General features: G+C 53.8%; 1 protein-coding gene across 8 annotated transcripts in view; it reads left to right on the top strand.

Annotated features, from left to right (window-relative positions):
- Window positions 1-20,004, top strand: part of ralgapa1 (Ral GTPase activating protein catalytic subunit alpha 1) — a 51,103-nt gene that overhangs the window by 8,286 nt on the left and 22,813 nt on the right. For 5 of the 8 annotated variants that reach the window (XM_086150526.1, XM_086150527.1, XM_086150525.1 and 2 more), the window contains exons 14-39: window positions 58-181; window positions 263-409; window positions 638-728; window positions 957-1,121; window positions 1,560-1,706; window positions 2,307-4,118; window positions 7,170-7,294; window positions 7,398-7,632; window positions 7,812-8,009; window positions 8,949-9,119; window positions 9,203-9,396; window positions 9,478-9,576; window positions 9,665-9,820; window positions 9,936-10,064; window positions 10,171-10,296; window positions 10,847-10,905; window positions 11,195-11,303; window positions 14,592-14,702; window positions 14,797-14,865; window positions 14,954-15,091; window positions 15,176-15,359; window positions 16,342-16,460; window positions 17,037-17,156; window positions 17,867-18,425; window positions 18,498-18,613; window positions 18,705-18,829. In XM_086150526.1, the coding sequence (XP_086006652.1) occupies window positions 58-181; window positions 263-409; window positions 638-728; window positions 957-1,121; window positions 1,560-1,706; window positions 2,307-4,118; window positions 7,170-7,294; window positions 7,398-7,632; window positions 7,812-8,009; window positions 8,949-9,119; window positions 9,203-9,396; window positions 9,478-9,576; window positions 9,665-9,820; window positions 9,936-10,064; window positions 10,171-10,296; window positions 10,847-10,905; window positions 11,195-11,303; window positions 14,592-14,702; window positions 14,797-14,865; window positions 14,954-15,091; window positions 15,176-15,359; window positions 16,342-16,460; window positions 17,037-17,156; window positions 17,867-18,425; window positions 18,498-18,613; window positions 18,705-18,829 (5,628 nt within the window). The remainder of the gene's footprint in view (window positions 1-57; window positions 182-262; window positions 410-637; window positions 729-956; window positions 1,122-1,559; window positions 1,707-2,306; window positions 4,119-7,169; window positions 7,295-7,397; window positions 7,633-7,811; window positions 8,010-8,948; window positions 9,120-9,202; window positions 9,397-9,477; window positions 9,577-9,664; window positions 9,821-9,935; window positions 10,065-10,170; window positions 10,297-10,846; window positions 10,906-11,194; window positions 11,304-14,591; window positions 14,703-14,796; window positions 14,866-14,953; window positions 15,092-15,175; window positions 15,360-16,341; window positions 16,461-17,036; window positions 17,157-17,866; window positions 18,426-18,497; window positions 18,614-18,704; window positions 18,830-20,004) is intronic. The other 3 variants (XM_086150531.1, XM_086150528.1, XM_086150532.1) reach the window with 3 other exon arrangements.

The raw sequence follows: 20,004 nt of genomic DNA, 5'->3' as shown, positions 1-20,004 counted from the left end.
GGACGCCCGAAGCTGCCGTCGCCCGCCTCACGCCGCGTTCCTCCGCTCTGCTCGCAGGGAGCAGATCTTGCTGGTTCTTCTGCGGGTGACCGAGTCGGTGATGAAGAGGCCCCCGTCCATCATGCCCCCGGGAAAGAAGAACCACACGCTGTCCGGCCGGCTGGCCGGGCCCATCTTTCAGGTACCGCGACCTCCTCGGGGCCAGATGTTGGAAAAGAACATCAGAGCTCAGGAACATCACGGCTCCTCTCCCTCTGCGCAGACGCTGATTGTGGCCTGGATCAAGGGGAACCTCAACGTCTACATCAGCAGAGAGCTGTGGGACGACCTCCTCTCCGTCCTCTCCTCGCTGACCTGCTGGGAGGAGCTGGTGACGGAGTGGTCTCTCACCATGGAGACCCTGACCAAGGTAGAGGAGGTCATCGCCTTTACAACCCCTGAAGCTAATAAAACATCCGGGTGTTATAAGCTAGCTAACAACATTATGGAACGAGGCAGCGTTTCTCCTCCTCCTCCTCCTCCTCCTCCCCTTCGACCAGAACCAGAGAACAACGCCTCACTGTCTCGCCGCTGCACAGGGAGTTTCTTTTTTTTTTCTTTTTAAAGATAGGAATCTGTGCATGTGTCTGTGCCGCAGGTATTGGCCCGCAACCTCTACAGCGTGGATCTGAACGAGCTGCCTCTGGACAAACTCAGCGAACAGAAGCAGAAGAAGCACAAGGGCAAAGGTCGGTCGGACTCCGCGTGCCTCCCTCAGCCCAAAAACATGCGGGAGGTTCTTTGTTTTGAAGGCCCAACTTTAAAAGTTAAAAATACATGCTGTCAGAAAATCCCGTTAAATATAGCCTTATCTTTGTATATCTTTGTTTTTGGAGTATTTTAGTCTCTGATTGCAGAGAAGCCGCTGTAGTTCTTTCCAGTGAACACCGCCGCTCTGTGCTGCTCGTCCCCCCCAGGTATCGGCTCAGAAGGCCAGCGGCAGATCGTGGACCGCTCCTTCTCCAAAGGCTGGAGCCGAGACCAGCCGGGCCAGGCGGCCGCCATGAGGCAGCGAAGCGCCACCACCGCCGGCTCGCCGGGCATCGAGAAGGCGCGGAGCATCGTCCGCCAGAAGACCGTCGGTCAGTGAGCCTGCCTCCGTCCGTCCTCGGTCACACCTTGTAAATCGTGCGAGTGTGAAAGGTTTTGCCGGCTCCTTTCAGGTCTGTGTGTGTGTGTGTGTGTGTGTGTGTGTGCTGGGCTCCAGGGAAGTCGTGCATTTGTGTGTGTGTGTGTGTGTGTGTGTGTGCGTGCTTGGTGCTAACAACCTCCCACCCCCTCCCTCCTCCGTCTAGCCCAGGAATCCTCCACTTTACATTCACTGTGCTGACTCTGGTTTCTTCTCTGGTGTCTCCGACCTCCTCGTGTCTTCTCTCCCACTGATCACCTCCGTCTCTTTCCCCTCATTTTCATCCCTTCATCCACCCGTCTTCCCTCAAATGCTCACTTTCCTTATTCCTGTTATCTTCCTCCTTGCCCCCCCTCTATATTTCTTCTGTCTGTTCTCCACAACTCCTCAGCCCTGCGTAGCTGTTCAACGGGGGACTCTCTGCTGTCCTCAGCCTTTATCCGCAGTGCTAAGAGTGCTCCTGCTCTGGCTCCGCCTCTTCCTGTCCTCCTTCACCACCACCACCCTTTACTATCCCCCCTTGCCGACCAGCTGGCAGGTACACCTCTCTTTGCACTGTCTGCCCGCTGTCTGCCTGCAAACCTCACTTGTTTACACACATTTTTTGGCCCCCCCCTTCCCTCCCCTCCCGGCGGCATGCAGCCGTCCCGGAACAACACAGAACTCCCCTTTTTAATCCCGTCCCCGGGCTAAATCTTTTGGAAAAGCTTTCGCTTTAAAGTCACGACTCACTTTTTAATTTAGCGCTCTGAGGAAAGTGCCAGAAACCGAAGGGGCCGCCGGAGACGTCGCTCTGTCGTCCCTCCCCGCATGAAAATGTGCCCCCCTCCCCCACATCTTCCACTTGGACTGCATGCGAGTTCGCCTCCCGCCCACCGGCCCCCGGTTTTGAAAAATGACCCCGGGGTTTTCCGGTTTCGCCCGTCGTCGTTCCGTTGCCCTTCAGGCTAAGGGGTAAAATAAAAGGCTTTTAAAAAAAGATTTGAAATCGCCCGCGGTGTCGGTAGGTCACTGAATCTCTTTCTTCCGTGTGTATTTCCTTTTTTTTTTTTTTTTTTTACGCGTGTGTGTGTTTTTGAGTTTTGCGCGTCTTGCGTTTTTCCCGGCTAACCCCCCCCCCTCCCGTGTCGCCCACCAGACCTGGAGGACCCGCCCATCACGCTGACGTCCTGCTCCAGCCGGATGCGCCACTCGTCCCAGAGCGACGAGGCGCCGCCCGCCTCCTGCTCCGAGGTGTTCCCCGGCGGGCCGTGCGACCTGGACCCGCCCGGCTCGTCGTCGCTGGCGCGGAGCAGCAGCGCCTCCGACATCATGGAGCCTTTCATCGCCGAACGGGTCAAAGGTGAAGACCCGCAGAGGGACCCCGGTTCGACCGGGAACCCCCGCCATCTCCACCACCCCAAAGCTACTTCCTCACTCGCAGCTAATAGCCACGCAGCGCAGCCACCCCCACACCCCTCCCACTCCCCTCCTCCCACCCCCTGTACCTTCGCCAATGGCATTGTCTCCTCTACCTCAGAGGGACAATACGACCAGCTCTGGCACCAGATTGGCTCCAAGAGCCGAGGCTCGAGTTCCGATTGGGTAAGCGACTGGGATTTCGCCTTCGGCTTTTCGTCCGAAAAGGAGGCGGACGCGGAGGGGAGTGAGGCGGGGGCGGCCGGGGAGGAGGACGACTTGTTTTCCTCCATCAGGGACTTCCTCGCTCACAAAGGAGCTGAGAAGGAGGACACGGGGGGGCGGGAGAGTCCCGGTCAGGCTGTGAGCTCACTGGAGGGGGCCAGAGCCCAAGCGGAGCTCCCGGGAGAGCCGAGGCAGGTGTTTAAGGAGGGCAGGCAGGTAAGTAACGCTGTCACGCACCGTGGCGTCGACCTGACCGCGGAGGGCGAGGAAGAGCAACGCAGCATCTACGAGTGCCTGGAGCTGCAGTGCCAGTGGCCGAGCGAGAGGAGCGGCGCTAGCTTAGAGAGGCCCGCCAGGGAGAAGGAGAAAACAGCAGCGGGCGGGGGAAGTACGGCGAGGAGAGGAGGCTGGGAAGGAAAGAGCGACGGCGGGAAGGAAGCGGGAGAAGACAGGAGGGACTGCCGCGAAGCGGCGGCGCCGAGCGAGAGGCCGCTTGTGTTCAGACAGGACGCCAACGCCGCGGAGCCCGTCAGCGACGCCAACAAGAGCCCGCCGGCGTCCGACTCCACCAAGCCCAAGACGTCCCGCGGCATCGGCAGGAGGCAGCACTCCGGGGGCGTGCACGTCAGCTTCAGGCCCTCCACCGAGTCCGTGCAGTTCCACAACCCCCTGGAGAGTAAAGAGGCCCACTGGAGGGCCCGGCTGCGCCGCCTCAGCCACTTCCACACCCACAGCCATTCGGCCGGGGAGAGGCCCGGCTCCGGGGCGGGGCCGGGGGGGAAGGCGGGGCCGGGAGGCGCAGGTAAGTTTGGGTCCATGGCGGGCATCGGCCATAAAGCGGGGGCGCACGAAAGGATGAACTCTGGGACTGCGGCGGACGGCGGCGGGGCCGGGGGCTCCGCGGGCCCCGGGGGCCCGGAGGGACGGGCCGGGGACGGGACGGGGGACAAGGACAAGCAGCAGCATTCCGGAGCCGGCGCGGGGTCGGCCCCGGGCCCGGAGCCTCATCCGGAGGCCTCGCCGAGCGGCTCGGGTTCGTCGGGCGTGAGGGGCCGCTTGGGACGCTCCGCCCTGCGATCGCGCGCCTCCCGCTCCCGCTCTCAGGAGCCCGGCAGCACGGCCTCCAGACACCACCAGGGGGCCCTTCTGGGCGGGGTCTATAAGACTGTGGTTCACGCCCTGTCTTCCAAGCCCCGGCCCCGGGGCCAGGGGTCATCCCAAGGCTCGTCGCCACAGCGGCACGGCCGGGCGGCCATGGGCGACGCCTCGCTAAGGGACCTGTACTCCCACGTCCTGGGCTACTTTGGACGAAAGACGAGCACGCCAGGTGAGGATCGCAGTGGACGATGCGCTCACAAAGGACACCACACCCGTCACGGCCGAGCGGCTCGGAAAAGACCAACAAAAAAAAAAAAAAACAAAAAAAAATACTCACAAAACACAAACATCCAACAACTCTTTTTTTCTTTTTGGCTGTTTTAACTGGTTTGTTATGATGGAATGATTTTTTTTTGTTTTTTTGGCTGAAACTCATCATCTTGCTGCTGGACTGAGATTCCGACTCCCTGTTGATGTGTTTCGGCTTGAACGTAGCCCCACCTCCAGCCTGAAGAACCCCCCCGCCCGCTCTTCCTCCCATAACTCCCCTCTTCCTCCACTTCAGAAGCCCTCTCCCTCCTCCTCATACCCGTCTATTTCCTGTAAAGGGATTTGGGATTTTTTTTTTTTTTTTTAAAACGCTTCCTCCTCCTTTCCCCTTTCCCTCCTCCATCTCCGTGACGTTGCATGTGGCCTTGCGCCTCCTTCACCTCCACCCGCCACCGTCGGGATTCTCGCACCTTCCCGGCCGCACAGAAGAAATCAACTTTCTGGAAAAATGTTCTCGAGGCGAAGCGGGATTTTCTGTTACGCTGTGGCATTTAATTTGATTTATTTATATTTTACCCACACCCTCCTCCCCCCCCACCTCAGGGTTTGAGTTTAAGGGTAACGCAGTTGGTGTCAGAGGAGCAAAAAACATGCTGCACAAAGAGATTGCATCCTCGGACCACTAGAGGGCAGCATAAGCCTTTTTACTTTTAACACGGCCGCCTCCATTCATTTGAATGAGTAGGAAAAGGATGTCCAATTCAAATAAGAAGTCTGCGGATCCACAGCAATTGTATGAATGCGGCATTAGAAATAATGTCATTTATTTGAGCACCCTTGAGCTGCAGTGATTCGCGTTGTTTGAATCCGTTGTGGAGTTACCGCCGCGTGCCTTCTCTGTCCCTGTGCGTCCCGGATCGTCCTTGCCCTTCGTCCTGTCTGTTGTCGTTCAATTTTTTTAACTGTCGTTCTCGACGCGTGCATGTTGTTTCTCTGACGCTTCCATTCGACAGTTGCTTCGTGTTTACCTGTCCGGAGAGGCGAACGGGTTCACGTGCCTTTTAGAAAAGAAGGCCGATGTGAAATATCCCTTTCACGGTCGAGCAAAGTCAACTCAGACGGACGTTTTTTGGATTTTTTTTTTTTCCTGAGGGCAATTCATCCCAAGAGATGACACGTCCACTAAAACAGGTTTCCATTCCCCAAACTGTGAACTGCTCCTGTCACGTGTCGGCTTTTTAGCTCCATTTCGGATTGATGGCAAATGAGTGTCGCTGATTTACAGTCCCCAGGGATTCTCCCGGGTTTGACTGGGTTCCCTCCGGGTTCTCCCCCCCCCCCCCCCCCCCCGAAACATTATGTTCATTGAAGACCGTGAATGAGCGAGTGAATGGTCGGAAATGCTTCTGTTTGTGGCCCTGTGATTGACAGCTGGCCCATAGAGGAAAGAACATGAAGTCAGGATGATGTCAGTGGCCCGGGGGGAAAAAAAAAAGTATAATCCAGATGTATTGGTGATCTGGAACCCCCATCGCTCAGTAATTTAACATCCGTACACGGAAGTCAAAGCCACCACTCCCATGGTGTCCACACCCTCCTCTTCCCCCATTCAGTGAAACATCCCAGCATGCAGGGCTGCAGCCGGCCTTCATAAATCCCCGTCTCCCGTGGATGGCGGCGGCGCCTTTAAATGAACGACTGCCAAAGACGAGCCGATACGACAAGGAAGGAGACACCAGTTCTCCCATCCACGTTCGGTCACCATTTTCCCTCAGATGTCCACTCACAGTTCAGTCTCTCCAGTCCCTGTGTTGTTTTGGTCGCCGGGAGGAAAATTGAGAACCCAGGCAGGCGTGTGGAGAACGTCCCGGGCGTCCCCTCAGCGCCGCGTCGCCCCTAAAACTATGCTTTTAGAAAAAGCGAGCCTGTGAAGGCTCCTCCCCGTCCTGCCGCCTGGGTTTGCGGCGCCACCGACTGCACGTTTTACCACTAATGCAGTTTGCACGAAGCCTCCGTCGAAGCAGCTCCTGAAGAGAAACACCTAGCGTTGTGTTCCCGCCCTCCCGCCGCTTCCCACTTCAGCGCAGAACCCGTCTCCACGTGCGAGGTCGCGGCGCCTGAAGCTGCGGCCGATTCCACCAACCGCGCAGATCTCAGTGTGTGACAGAACACACCCGTACTTTGCCGGTTTGCGTTCGTTCACCGTCCGCTCTTCGCGCAGCCTGCCACAGGTCCAGCCCCATAGCTAGGCGGCGCCGCGGCCTTGTTTTTCCCCGTTCGGGAAAAACGAATTTACCCCGAACGGCAGGCACTGGAATCGTTTTTAATGTTCCGCGCTTGGTTTTTTTCACTGCCTCCGAGCTAACGGCCGCGTAACCCAATCAGCAAAAAAAACGCACTAATGTCGGCCTGTGATATGCTGCCTTCTGGGACCTAACAGTATGAATCTCGCTCCTCGTGCATGGCGTCGATTAACTCCCTCATTGCTTCTCTGGTGGGTTTGCCTGCTGTGTCGTGGCTTTCGCTAACTCCAGGGCGCCGCAGCACACACACATCAGGTCTGCGCTCGGCCGTCCAGACAGACACCCACTTCCGCTTCACGGATATTGTGACATTTTGACGGGGCGGCTGGAAATCGTGGGGAGGGGGGGTTTAACAGGACCCACGTCGGGAGACGCTACCGGTCCTACCGACTAGTCCTGTCCAAAACTGGAAGGAAAATGTCACCATATTCTTAATTCTTAAATTGCCAATTATTAGCAACCCGATTACACCATTACCGTAAAACATGTCGATGCGTGAATGATAGTTGTGTCATTTGAGTGCGCTGTGACAGTTTGGATCTTGTGTGTGTGTGTGTGTGTGTGTGTGACATCACCCCGTCATCAATCCGTGTTCGTCTGAATGGATGAGTTAATTCCTATCTCTGAGTGCCGCGTGTCTGGCTCACTTATAACATGCTGTGTGTGTGTGTGTGTTTGTATGTGTGTGTGTGTGTGTGTGTGTGTAGCGAACAAAGAGGAGGTGGTCCAGAAAGCTCGCCCAGTCTCCAGCGATGTGGGAAGCAGCAACCCAAACTTCTCCGACCTCATGGATGAGTTCATCCAGGAGAGACTGAGGGCCAAAGGGACTGTGGTCAGTATGACAATACACACACACACACACACACACACACACACACACACTGTGAGCGGACCTCCCAGATGCTTTGTCTCACCTGACTCTCCTGGGTGAGTAGGGCCGTCGTGGCAGCAGTCCCGGCAGCCTGGAGGTCCCCAGGGACCTGCCGGAGCTCCTGGAGGCCCAGCAGAGTCCCGGCTCGCGGCCGTCCGACGACATGAGGCCGGCCGACGACCCGGGCATCCCGTCAGAGTGGACGTCGCCCGCCAGCGCCAGCGGCTCGGACGTCATCAGCTCCGACAGCCAGTCAGACTCCTTCAACGCCTTCCAGTACTCCACCTGCAAGTTTGACAGTAAGGACCTCCAAGTGCAAAGCAGAACATTGATCCTTCGCTTTTTACCAGTTTTGGTTCAAACCCGATTATCAGAGGGCACGTCTGAAGCCGAGACCTCGATCCCGTCAGAAACTGTTTTCGTGACTTACGGTCAACATCCTCGAGTGTCGAAACAGTCTTCCCCCGTCTGTCCGCAGATTTCGCCTTCAGCTCAGAGGCGTCTGCCGGCGGGGGCCAGGGAGGCTCGCTGGACCAGGACAGCCTCGGGGGCGGTGGAGGCGGCGGAAGCGGCGGCGGCGGCGGAGGCACCGGCGAGGAACACGAAGTGTCGAGTCTAACCACGCTTCACATCGACTCGGAGACCAGCAGCCTCAGCCACACTGTCACTGTCACCGGTTTGTACAGTACCTGGTCGCCGGGGGCAACCAGCCGTATTCCTGTCCACCCATGTGTAAAAGTATCACATCCTTGCTCAGCCCCATATTGTAGTAGATTCAACTACCATAATTTCCGGACTATTGAGCGCACCGGCTGAAAATAACTAAATAAATTATAGTGTGCATACATAGGCTGCACTTGTCTATAAGCTGCAGGTGAGATATTTACACATTTTTTTTTTTTTACAATTTTTAATTAAAATACATACTAGTCTTCTATTTTTTTCTTTTCCTTTTGGCTTTTCCCTTCAGGGGTCGCCAAAGAAAATTAACCTTCTCTAACCATTTAATTAGTTAAATACATACTGTTAACATCCACAAATACATACTGGAAATGCTCTTTTCTGAACAGCGCCTGTGACACGGATGATGAAAAAGATGAATAATTAATAAGACACGGAAAAGTCCATCCATTTTCTATCCCTGCTTTATCCCACCCCAGCTGATCACTATCTCGCTCTTCCTCCCGCGAAGTGAAAAGTTAAAGTCGTCTTCTTCGGTGTCGGACATCGAACACAGTCACAAAATTACACAGTCATTTCATTGGTCCGACGTGACGTGGCTAAATGTTTCGGCAGCGTCAAAAAAATCGATAAATTAGCTCCATCGTTGTTTAAGCCGCTGTGTTCATAGCGTGCGAAAAAAATAGCGGCTTATAGTCCAGAAATTATGGTACTATATTCATTTTGGATACTTTTAAATTGCTTCATGTACGAGATGGAAATATTTTAAGTTCTGCTGCTCCGTCGATAGCCAATGAGCTGCGTCTACCTCCTTCCCCGATGTCACTGATGACATATTTGTGTGATCCACCTGGACTGTGCGTGGTACAAACCGTTCCGCGTTCCCCGCCCGCTGTTTTCACGCCGCATCTTTTTCCCCTCTGCCGGCTCGTAGGCTCCGAGAGCGCGTCCCCCATGCACTCCCTCGGCGGCTCCCGCTCCCAGACGCCGTCGCCGGCCACGTTGACGGCGGAGCACGGCGAGCGCGCTCACTCCCACTCCCACGCGCACCTGCAGCTGGATCAGAAGCTCCACAACTCTGTCCTGCAGACTCCGGATGACCTGGGTACGTCTCGCTCTCGCCAATATGGACTTCCCTCTCGACCCAGAGGCTGATTTGTAAATTTATTATTATTATTATTATTTCAGAGACCACCGAGTTCCCCAGCGAGGACTGCAGCGTCATGGCGGGCGGCTCGCTCACTGGGTGGCACGCCGACGTGGCCACGGTGATGTGGCGGCGGATGCTGGGCATCCTGGGGGACGTGAACACCATCAAGGACCCGGAGATCCACGCCCAGGTCTTCGACTACCTGTGCGAGCTGTGGCAGAACCTGGCGAAGGTGCGCGACGACGCTCCCGGAGAGCGCGCACGTCAAGGCTGCACGTGTCACACGTTAAACGGTTTTGTTTTTCATTTTCAGATCAGGGATAATTTGGGTATTTCCCACGACAACCAGTCGTCTCCACCGCCGCCGGTTCTGATCCCGCCCCTGCGGATCCTCACCCCCTGGCTCTTCAAGGTTTGTGACGCTCCCTCTCCGGTGACCGGTGACACGGGAGGTGAAATGGCGAGCGCGTCGAGCGACGAGTCTCTGTGCACGTTCCCAGGCCACCATGCTGACGGAGCGCTACAAGCAGGGGAAGCTTCACGCCTACAAGCTGATCTGCAGGATCATGAAGAGACGGCAGGACGTCTCCCCGAACTCGGACTTCTTGACTCACTTCTACAACATCATGCACCAGGGTCTGCAGCACCAGGACCAGGTAGCGTGCACGCACATCACTTTTAACGTCAAAGTTTTTTATCTGCCTTTTCAATTTAAAAATATGAAGTCATGAGATTAAGATTGTTTTGTTTTTTTTTCCTTGTATCTTTCAGGACATCGTGAACACCATAATCAAGCACTGTAGCCCCAGGTTTTTCAGCATCGGCCTGCCTGGAGCCACAATGTTGATCATTGACTTCATCATCGCCGCCTCCAGAGTCACCTCCTGCTCGTCACTCAATGTAATGGAAACTCACAGTTCCTCAGTACATCTCTGCGCTGTCAGACAGCCTTATCGATTTATCAGAGACGACAGCGGCTTGATAGAAGCTCCTTGGTCTGCCTCAGGCTCCGAGAGTGGAGGCCCAGATCCTGCTCGGATCGCTCGTCTGCTTCCCCAACTTCTACGGCGAGCTCCCCGCCCTCCATCCGTCGACCGCCGAGGTGGCCCTGACAAAGTTCCCCGACGTGAAGGTAAACCTGAAAAAGGTTTCGGCGTCTTAGCGAGGAACGGGTCTCCGCGGCTAAGAGAGGTCACCGGGCTTCTGTCACTTGCTCTCGCTGTGAGCGTTTATCAAGGCATCGGGTCTCGCTCATAAACACAAGCCGTGTGTGTGCGGTCCGGGTCCCGCAGGGCACCCCGCCTGCGCTCGGCGGGGGGTCCCGGGGCCGAACTAATGGGTTAATGTCTCATCAGTCATTCTCCTAACCGCCTGCAACTTTGGCAATGATGGTTGTCGGTGTTGTTGTTGCTGAGTAAACACATAATGCCATGCAGGGCCGTGTCTCGGGCCGGCTCGCCCGTCCCTGACAAAGCACAAACCCCGTTTTGAATCGCTAAGCAGCCATTAGCATTAACCGGGAGGACCGGACGACTGAGTGTGCGCGAATGTGTGCGTGTCCTTCTAACATCTGTTCTCTGACTCGGTTCTTGACGAACGCAAAACTAATCGCTTGGAATGTTTTGGAGCAAACCTAACCCGTAAGGTGTGTGTGTGTGTCTCATCACGCTGTTGTCTTCCAGGAGCACATCATTAAGACCATCCTGACCTCCGCCAGGGACGAGCCCTCTGCCCCGGCCAGGTACGTCAAAGTTGGCGATAAAAACAACAAAAAAAAAAAACATCACATGACCAGCACTCCATTATGTGAAATTAAAGTATTTAATGAAGGAATGGCAGCGAGGCAGGACATTTGTGTCAGCATGGCGTGTGTTTGTGCCGGCTAATCTAATCCGTTCAGTGTTTTTGAACACACTGTGACCAATTACGACATCACTTAGCGTCGGTGGTTGGGTACGCGGCGTGGGACGGGGGGGATCATTGTGTTTCTTAATGACCGCCTGCCGGTGTTTTTCCTGCCCGGGGCTTAGGTGCGTGGCTCTGTGCAGCCTGGGCATCTGGCTGTGCGAGGAGCTGGCCCACGGCACGCAGCACCCCCAGATCAAGGAAGCTCTCAACGTCATATGCGTCACCCTGAAGGTCAGTGCGCTTCCCCGTCCGGCCCCGCCGTAAGCTCGCCGTTCGAAGCGTGGCTCCGGGAAGCGCCCGGCCAGTTTGGATGGGCGGCTGATGACAAGTCGGTCCGCGCTCCGCCTCTGAGCGCCGTCCAGTGAAATTAGCAGCGCTCGGACAAGCAGCGTGGTCCGCCGCTCTTCACATCGCCGTCCCAGTGTCTGATCTGCCTCCTCCGTCCGTCCCGTGTGGATTCGCTGAGAGAAGGATGGTTGTTGTGGAACTGCGAGTTTGAGTCAGATGTTCAGGACGGATGTGTTTGGTTGTCCTCGTCACCCCGATCTGAGGGTTAGAAGATTATGTCGTCCCTGAAACTGAATCTATATGCCGCTGTGTTAGTTCATGTGGTCATAACCAGCTTCACTGTTTATTATTATTATCATTAATCAGTCCTTTGCTCTCCTCCCCATCTCGTTAACTTTCAGAGAGGATTGGATTTCTCGTTTAGCCTCTGATTAAAACTAGCAATTAATCTAAACAATCACATTTTAATAGCGGATCAGAATTTGACATGAAAAAAATTAATTTGCTTGATGAATGAATGGCAATACATGTGTTTTAAACCTCAGAATCTTGTTTGTTTCCCCCTCACTCTTAAGATACAGACAATATATGTGTAGTCTGATAATAGCGTACCTCTTCATCACGATCCTTCCCTTCTCATCGAGCTGCTTATTTATTCGACTTTTCCTTTGGGGACAGAAGTTCGTCATTCTCCTCAGCACCTCTTAGAGGCCCTGATCTTCTACCGTGGAGTAGAGAGACGTCTATGGTCCACAGCAACTTGTTCTGCCAGTGACCCGGTCATTCCGTCCGACGTGGATTTTGACGTTTTGTTCCTAAATTTGAACCCAGATTTGTGGTCCACTGTTGACTGGCGACCCTCTCCTGGCTTGTATTAGCAATGCTGTTATCGTTTGCAGCAAAACTAATGTTACCGTCTTGCGTGCTTGCACAAAGCCAACATGAGTTATCTGTATGCTAGCATAAAAGTTTGCGTTCCGCCCACGTGCTCGTATAATTTAAAAATTGCTGACTCGCTGCCTTGTATTAAGCTAACCTTATGGACATGCGTACTCAAGCTGAAGTGCTTGAACAAAGCTAACATTATCTACAATGCAATGTACAACGCTTACATTACCAACTTGTATACTCACACAAAGCTAATGTTGCAGTATTGTATTGTATTCATACAATGCTAATCTTACCTATCTGCGCTAACCTCAACATGTGTAGCACTGAGGTGCTAATAGCAATGGAAATGTTCCTGTGATACGCAAACTCCTTCTCCTATAAAGTGCAAAAAACAGCGTATTTGTTTAATCTTGCATCTGGAAGTTTCTTTTATTTAACGTATTTTCTGGACTATGAGTCGCTCCTGATTATAAGTCGCACCAGCCAAAAAACACATCATGAAGAAGAAAAAAGCCTATATGTCGCACCTATAAGTCACGTTTTTGGGGGGAAGTTCATTTTATAAAATCAGAGACCAAGAACAGACATTTCACCTTGAAAGGCAAGTTACAGTGTAATGTCCGAGCAGACGTGCCCAACCATGACGATTTGCCGGTTAAACCTTTATTAGAACAATGAGAAGAATTAAAGAACTTAATCTTCTGGGTCTCAGTGCTCCCTCTCATCCCAAAACACATTCACAGCCAGGAGGAAATCACAGAACTCTGAACATTTTTCAGGATCACTACGACAGTAATAAGAATAGAATAGAGAACAACAGGCTGGAGAGGTGTGCGGCATGTTAACGTAGCATACTAGCGTAGCATATCAACAGCTATTCAACTAACTATAGCATTAACAACAGAGCATAACAAGTTTACCAAACTCTCGCTCTCACTCCGAATTACAAAATCGTTGAATTTTTCATCCTCTCTTTCGCTTCTGAACAACTTCGCCAACTCTGGAGGTCGATGCCAGGGATTGCAACTTCCAACTTTCCTCTCCCGACTTGTTCCTCTAGCTGTGGCCATCTAGTTTTCAGCTTGCAATTCGCCTTTTTATTTCCTTCATTGCAGTTTGAGTATTCCCTCACTAGTTTCTCACTCACGCCAAACTCACTGGCACATAAGCTAGAGCGCACTCTCGCGGCTGTCAGTGTGAAAATACGGTATCTATTTTAATGTACGAGTGGTATCTGAGTACAAGTTGCAGCCACGAGAAAAAAGTGCGACTTATAGTCTGAAAAATACGGTCAATTTCGCTCCGGGGAAAATTAAAGCAGGATTAATTCAATAATACGTTTCTTCATGCTCCAATTTTTTTCTGTCATTTATTAATTGAAATTAATGCATTTAAAGTCGCAACCTGTGATAGATTTCCAACTTTATTCGAACCCCGTTTAACTGTATCGGGCCTTTTTTTGGTTCTTGTGAGACCCCCATCGCTACGGCAACAGCATCAGTCCGCCGCGAGTTTTCCGCAGCTATCTGTCCTTCAGTGATCCGCCACGGGACTTCGGTGAATAATCTCAAAGCTGCTGTTGGTTTGGAGGAGCTGAGAAGCGGTCAGTCGGTTCGCCGTGGGCTCCGGGAGCCAAAGTCTGGTGGAAACCGCGGCGGGAGGTGGCCTTCTGTTCCGCCTGACGCCGCCTCAGATGTTATTGTCTGTTTCAGGCCACGAGAATCGGGCGGCCCGTGGATCACAGTCTCGCCGTCTCATCTGGAGCCAAGTGGCTCAAGATGGACGCGAACACACACGCATACCTTCTCCACCTTGGAATCCCCAGCTTGTGTATCGGCAGCCAATGGCCCGCAAAGACATCACACACACGTTTGCATTCACTCACTCCTGGGAGCGAACCCTGGACCGTCAATATGTTTGGTTCTTCTTCAGATAGGACAGCAGTCCAGGGGGAAACGCTGCAAGCTGTGCCACACACACACACACACACACACATCTTGTCCACTTTTGGGTCTTGTGCCTTCACAGCGGCAGCCAGTTGCTTCAGCCATGGGCTGGGACACACACACACACACACACACACTCACACACTGCCCGAGGGATGTGGTGCCACCTCTCCCAGCTGTCTCCCTCCCCCTCTCTATCTGGAAGCATTTTTTTTTTTTGGTTTTCTTTGCAGATGATAATCCAATTTGCAGCCTGAGCGATCTGAGAATTCTCTCCTTTTTTTTTTTTTTTTTTTTTTTGTCCCTAATAGACCTTTTTCCTCGCAAGTGTCGCGAGGTGTGGATTTAACCACAGTCGTGCATTTCCTTCATCTCTCTTTGTTTTCTCCTCCAGTACCCCAACAAGAACGTCGCCCTGGTGGCGTCAGATATCCTTCACCTCCTGATCGGTTACGTGGACCACCTCCAGAAGTTCCCCTGTGACACTCCCAAGAAGATCGTGGAGGTGAGAGATGCAGGGGTTGTTACCTCAGATCCTCCACTGGTCTGGAAAAAGGGACTTCAAGTGTTGTTGTTGTTTTCAATTAAATTCATTTTAGATTCTGATCGCCACCATCACACACTTGCTACGGAGCACCGAGTCGTCTTCCCACGAGCTAGATAAACGGGTACGTCCCACGCGTTCGCCGGCGTTTCCCCTCACGTTGTGACCTTCTGTGACCGTGCGCGACCTTCTGTGACCTTGCGTCACCGCAGCTCGTGGTATCCCTGTTGCTGTGCCTGCTGGACTGGGTGATGGCTCTGCCCCCCAAGACTCTGCTGCAGCCTGTCCAAACCCGGAGCCCCCCTGAGAAGGACCAGCCCACCAAGACCCTGCTGAGCTGCATCTACAAGGTCTGACCTCGGTGACGTCGCCAACCGCCGCCCCGGATTAGAGATGAATGGATCCCGAACTTTGTGTTTTTTTTCCCCATTCAGGTTCTGCACGGGTGTGTGTACGGCGCCCAGTCCTTCAGCAGCCCCAGGTATTACCCCCTGCACCTGTCGGACCTTTCCAGCCCGGACTATGACCCCTTCCTGCTGCTGGAGAGCCTCCGGGAGCCGGAGCCGCTGCACAGCCCGGATTCGGAGCGTTCCAGCAAACTGCAGCCCGTCACCGAAGGTATTCCCACCAGCAGCCCTTCGCTCTCCTCCCGTCGGGAATGTAGAGTCCCGATAACAGACAGTCTGAAAACTCCCACAATGCACACAGATATCGAGAGAAATGTTTAATGTCAGGAAATGGGGCTCAGATGCACACGTTCAATACCACAGAAGTCACTAAACCACTCCTAGTCAGCGAAGAGGGGGGGAGTTAAGTGTGTATGTGTGTGTGTGTGTGAATGTGTCCGTGCCTGCCTGCATCCGTGTTGTAGTGTGTATCGTCCCCTGCTGTTGTACACCAAGCCAGAAGGACTAGACTAATAACTAGAGCACCCCAAAGAACATGCCTGGTCTCGCTCCCCTCCTTCAGCTCCCCCCCCCCCCCCCCATAGTTTTTTTTTGTTGTTGTTTTTTTTATTCCATTTATCTGCGGCGATCTATTTTTCCCGCTGTCGCTCTTTCTCACACTGTCCAGTCTATATCCTGTTGTTCGTCACTTTCTTCCTCTTCCTTCCGCTCCGTCCTCCTCCTCCCCCCCCCCGAGGCCTCCTATGGGTCAGGGAGCAGCAGAAAATGTCTGGTCAATACATTGCTGTACTCTTCACACAGCCCCGTCGATTAGGAGCTCTGTGACAGTGTGTGTGCACGCGTGTGTGTGTGTTTGGTGTGTCTGTAATGATGTTGATTAGACCAGATCTGCTCGGCGGCACAGTGTGTGATGGCATCGGCTCCCTCTCTGCAGGGGATTATGTAGAGGCAGGGGTGTGTTTTCGCCGCGTTTGTGCCTCTTTCTATGTTTTCCCCGAAGTTTCTCTGAAAGCCAAGGCTCGAGTGTTAACCCCAGGCCGTTCGGGGCGAACTCAGGAAGCTTTCGGGATAATCCGGGGAGTAGATGATTCGGTGTCTGGTCAAAAGCAGGCCGCAGCTCGTGATCGCAGTATCCTAAAAGTCCTCCAGTGCTCCCTTTCTCCTCTCAATCCTTGGTTCCTGTCCTCCTGCAGTTCGTAGCCGGATCCAGCAGGGCCTGATCTCCATCGCCGCCAGGACCGTCATCACCCACCTCGTCAACCATCTTGGCCATTACCCCATGTCCGGGGGGCCGGCCACCCTGTCCAGCCAGGTACCCGCACTCCCACCCAAGCACCGACTGATTGGAGTACGCCGGAATACCGCGCAGTTCCAGCACGCAGTCACTTCTAAGCGAATATTCTGCGCTGTCACCCAATTGTAGTATTTGCATAGAAGCTGGAGACAGATAATCCCCCTCCCTGCTTTTAGCGCCACCATGTCGCCTTCTTCTCTGTTCCCCTCGCTGGTAGCACTTTAATACTGCCCCCCCATGACTTCTGGTGCTACCGCTCCGTTTGCCGCGTTGGCCGAAGCATCCAGAAGCTTCCCGGAAACCAACAGGATTATGCAGGAAATGAACGCAGGGGACGGACGAAAAGCCTGTTCCGTGTCTGTATTTAACATCAAGGATGAATGAGCCTCGTCTCAATAGACATTCCCAGTATTTACATACTATTTGTCATAATTCTCGTGCAACTGTCTGAAAACGTGCAAAGCGGGAAATGAACACCTGCTTCGTTCCATCCGCCTAAACCTGGAAGGCAGCTTCGCCGACGGGAAATTATATTATCAATTCTAAGTTTGTCTCATCTATAATGTAACCTGGTGTAATGGCATTGTTGTCCAGGTGTGTGAAAACCAGGACAACCCGTACTGCGAGAGCGCCGATCTCGGCCCGGAGCTTTTCCACTCGCCCAACCTGCAGTTCCTGGTCCTCAACGGTTCCACGCTGCTCTCCATGCTTCAGGTAACCCGCCCGCTCCTACCTGTACGGTGGAACCTCGACTTACGAGTGCGACAACTTAGGAGTTTTCCTAGATAGTGGCGCGTGAAGTGGCGCTTAAAAATGAAAACCCTGAAAAAACATGAGAAAGTGTGCACTGTCGACTTGTCCAAGAGGAGATGGAGAAGTTGTTGGTGAGATACCGTGAAGGGGAGCATCTTCACTGGGATTTGGTGCAGCAGATAGTGGGAAGAGTCATTCAAAGCTGGTCGATCATTTTAATAAGAGAAGAGGCTTCAATCCGTTCCTAAATGAATTTTAGCCATTAATAGTAGCATAGCATGCACATTACATTTAGCAACACATTGTAGCATTAAGTGTGTAGCCGGTACGAAAAAACTCCCCCGACCTCCCCCGGCATTTTATCCGACTTTCAAGGTAAATACACTTAATAAAGCAAGCTTATTACTTTTCGTTCTCTTTCATTATGTAGTATTATTTTTTAGTCATTTTTTGTTAGTTATAAATTAAATTGCTCTTCTTTAAAATCCTGGATTAATAGCATTTCAGTTCATGTCAATGGAGAAATTTATTTTGGCGAACAAGCAAATGGAGTTAGGAGCTCAGTCACGGAACAAATGAAACTCGTAAGTGAAGGTTCCACCGTATGTTACAATTTTATTCGCATAAAACACGTCTGTTCCGTGATGGGTCGATGCTGTCACCGTTGGCAGATCCGGTCAGAGTCCGGGGTGCCAGGCGGGGGGATGACCGCCGGCTTATCCTCCGCCCCGGCCTGCGTCCGCGTCATCATCCGCGACATTGCCGGGAAGCACTCCTGGGACTCGGCGGTGCTTTACGGGCCGCCGGCGTGCTCGCCCAGCAGCCCCGCCCACGCCCAGTCGCCCCACGGCGCCGGCGCCCCGCCGCGCACTCCGCCGAAGAAGATGGAGACGGAGAAGGACGCCCAGGACGCGGCCGGGAGCTGGACGGAGAGCGAGGGGCAAGACTCCGAGGGAGAGGAGGAGGAGGACGGAGAGGGGAGGATGAGCGTCGGCGAGGAGCAGAGGGGGCAACAAAGAGGAGAGGAGGAAGAGGAGCAGCAGAAGGAGCCGGGCTCGGAGGCGGACGGAGGGGAGCAGGGCCCCGAGCAGCTGCTGGTGCCGCCGTCGGCCAAGCGAGTGTGTCGGGAGGCCGTGCCAGCCTGGGATTCGCTGAGGGAGGGGGACGACGCCCTGGATGAGATGCTGCAGTACCTGGGATACTCCAGCCCCGAGTGTCTGCAGAGAGCAGGTACACACACACACATATTTCCTAAACACACCCCATGACATTTTAACGCATCTTTCGACCCCCTTCCCCCAGGGATGCCGCTCAACATCCCCGCCCCTCCTCCGGCCTGCGTTTCCGAAAAGCAGGAGAATGACGTCATCAACGCCATCTTGAAACAGAGCGCCGCAGAGCGGGAGTTTGTCGTCCATGTGAGTTTGGCGCACACTTGGACTCGCACTTTGCTTGTGTTCGCCCCCCCCCCCCCCCCTTCGTTACACGTGTGAATACGGATGTTTCCAGAGGGGGGAGGAGCTGAACATGAGGGCGGTGCAGCAGCCGGAGCCGGAGACCCAGACGCCGCAGTCGGCCTTCCACTACTGCAGGCTGCTGGTCAACATCCTGGGACTCAACTCCTGGGAGAAGCGGTGAGACGGGCGCCACGGGGATCAAGCAGCTTGCCGTTCAGCAAATAGCCCTGGCCTCGTCCCCGACGGCCGCTTTGCGATTTCACCCATAAATACCGTCCCATTTCTCCGGGATTGATTAAGGCCTGGCAGAGCATCTGCGGCTTCGGATTCACCCCGCCTGCACAACAGGATATAAATTACGCTTTTTTTTTTTTTTTCCCAGGTGGAGGGGTTGTGTGTGACATTTGAAACCTTTTCTTCTTTTTTTTTTTTTTTTCCTCTCCGCCCCATTTGAATCACACACCGAGGCAAAACTTTCCCCAAAGACAAGCTACGCGGCTCTAATTAGACACCTTGTTTCTCCTATTCAGATAGAGCGGCGCCTCTTCTCCTCCATCACTTCGGGCTTAAACACACAATGTCAAGGTATCAGTTTAAATGTGTCTGGGTCGGCTAATGGATCCTCATCGCTCTTTATCCCTCAGCCGCAGAATTACGCCAGGCCGCATTCAGCCGCCACAATGGACCCCTTAACACGCCGTGGGTGAGCGCGCGTGGCGGAGAGTCATAATGAGCGAGCCGTTCCATTGATCAAACTCGGGCCCATTTGGAGGCAGAATAAAAGGCGGCGGTCGAGGAAAGGAGTGATAAAGGGAAGGAGGGAGGGAGGGAGGGGGCGGAGGGTCGACCGGGGCTGAAAACAGGCCAGGAGAGCTAGGTACAGGTTATGCAACGGGGGGTGCAACAATAACAACAATGGGGGTCTGAAATGAGCACGTGAACGTGAGGAGAGTGAGAGGGTGAACGGTGTTCATGTGTGACATAACAGATACTGAGAGTGTCGGCCCTTCCCCTCCCCTCCCCTTCCACCCCCTGCACTCCCAGGGTGAAAATGGAGTCTTTGCGCTCGGAGAATGAAGCCATTACCAAGTATCAGTTTAATAATGAGTAAATTGCTCCCTCGTTTTCTCCCCCCACCCTCTCCTTTCTCTCTCTTTCTCTGCCCGCTCCAATAGAATGATATGTCATTATGCGTGCGAGCACGCTCTGCGCCGCGCTCTCGTTTTTCTCTCGCCGCCGTGCCAAGGCTGGCGGCTGGTACCGAGGGGAACATTGTACACACACACACACACACACACACACACACACACACACACACACACACACATCCTGGACGCGCTTTGCCTATCTTT

Source organism: Fistularia commersonii, chromosome 8 (genome assembly GCF_037954325.1).
Source record: "Fistularia commersonii isolate RoL2024-O1a breed Wild chromosome 8, RoL_Fcom_v1.0, whole genome shotgun sequence".
NCBI classification, from domain to species: domain Eukaryota; kingdom Metazoa; phylum Chordata; class Actinopteri; order Syngnathiformes; family Fistulariidae; genus Fistularia; species Fistularia commersonii.
The sequence above is the reverse complement of the archived record's forward strand: the minus strand, read 5'-3'. Positions and strand labels throughout refer to the sequence as shown.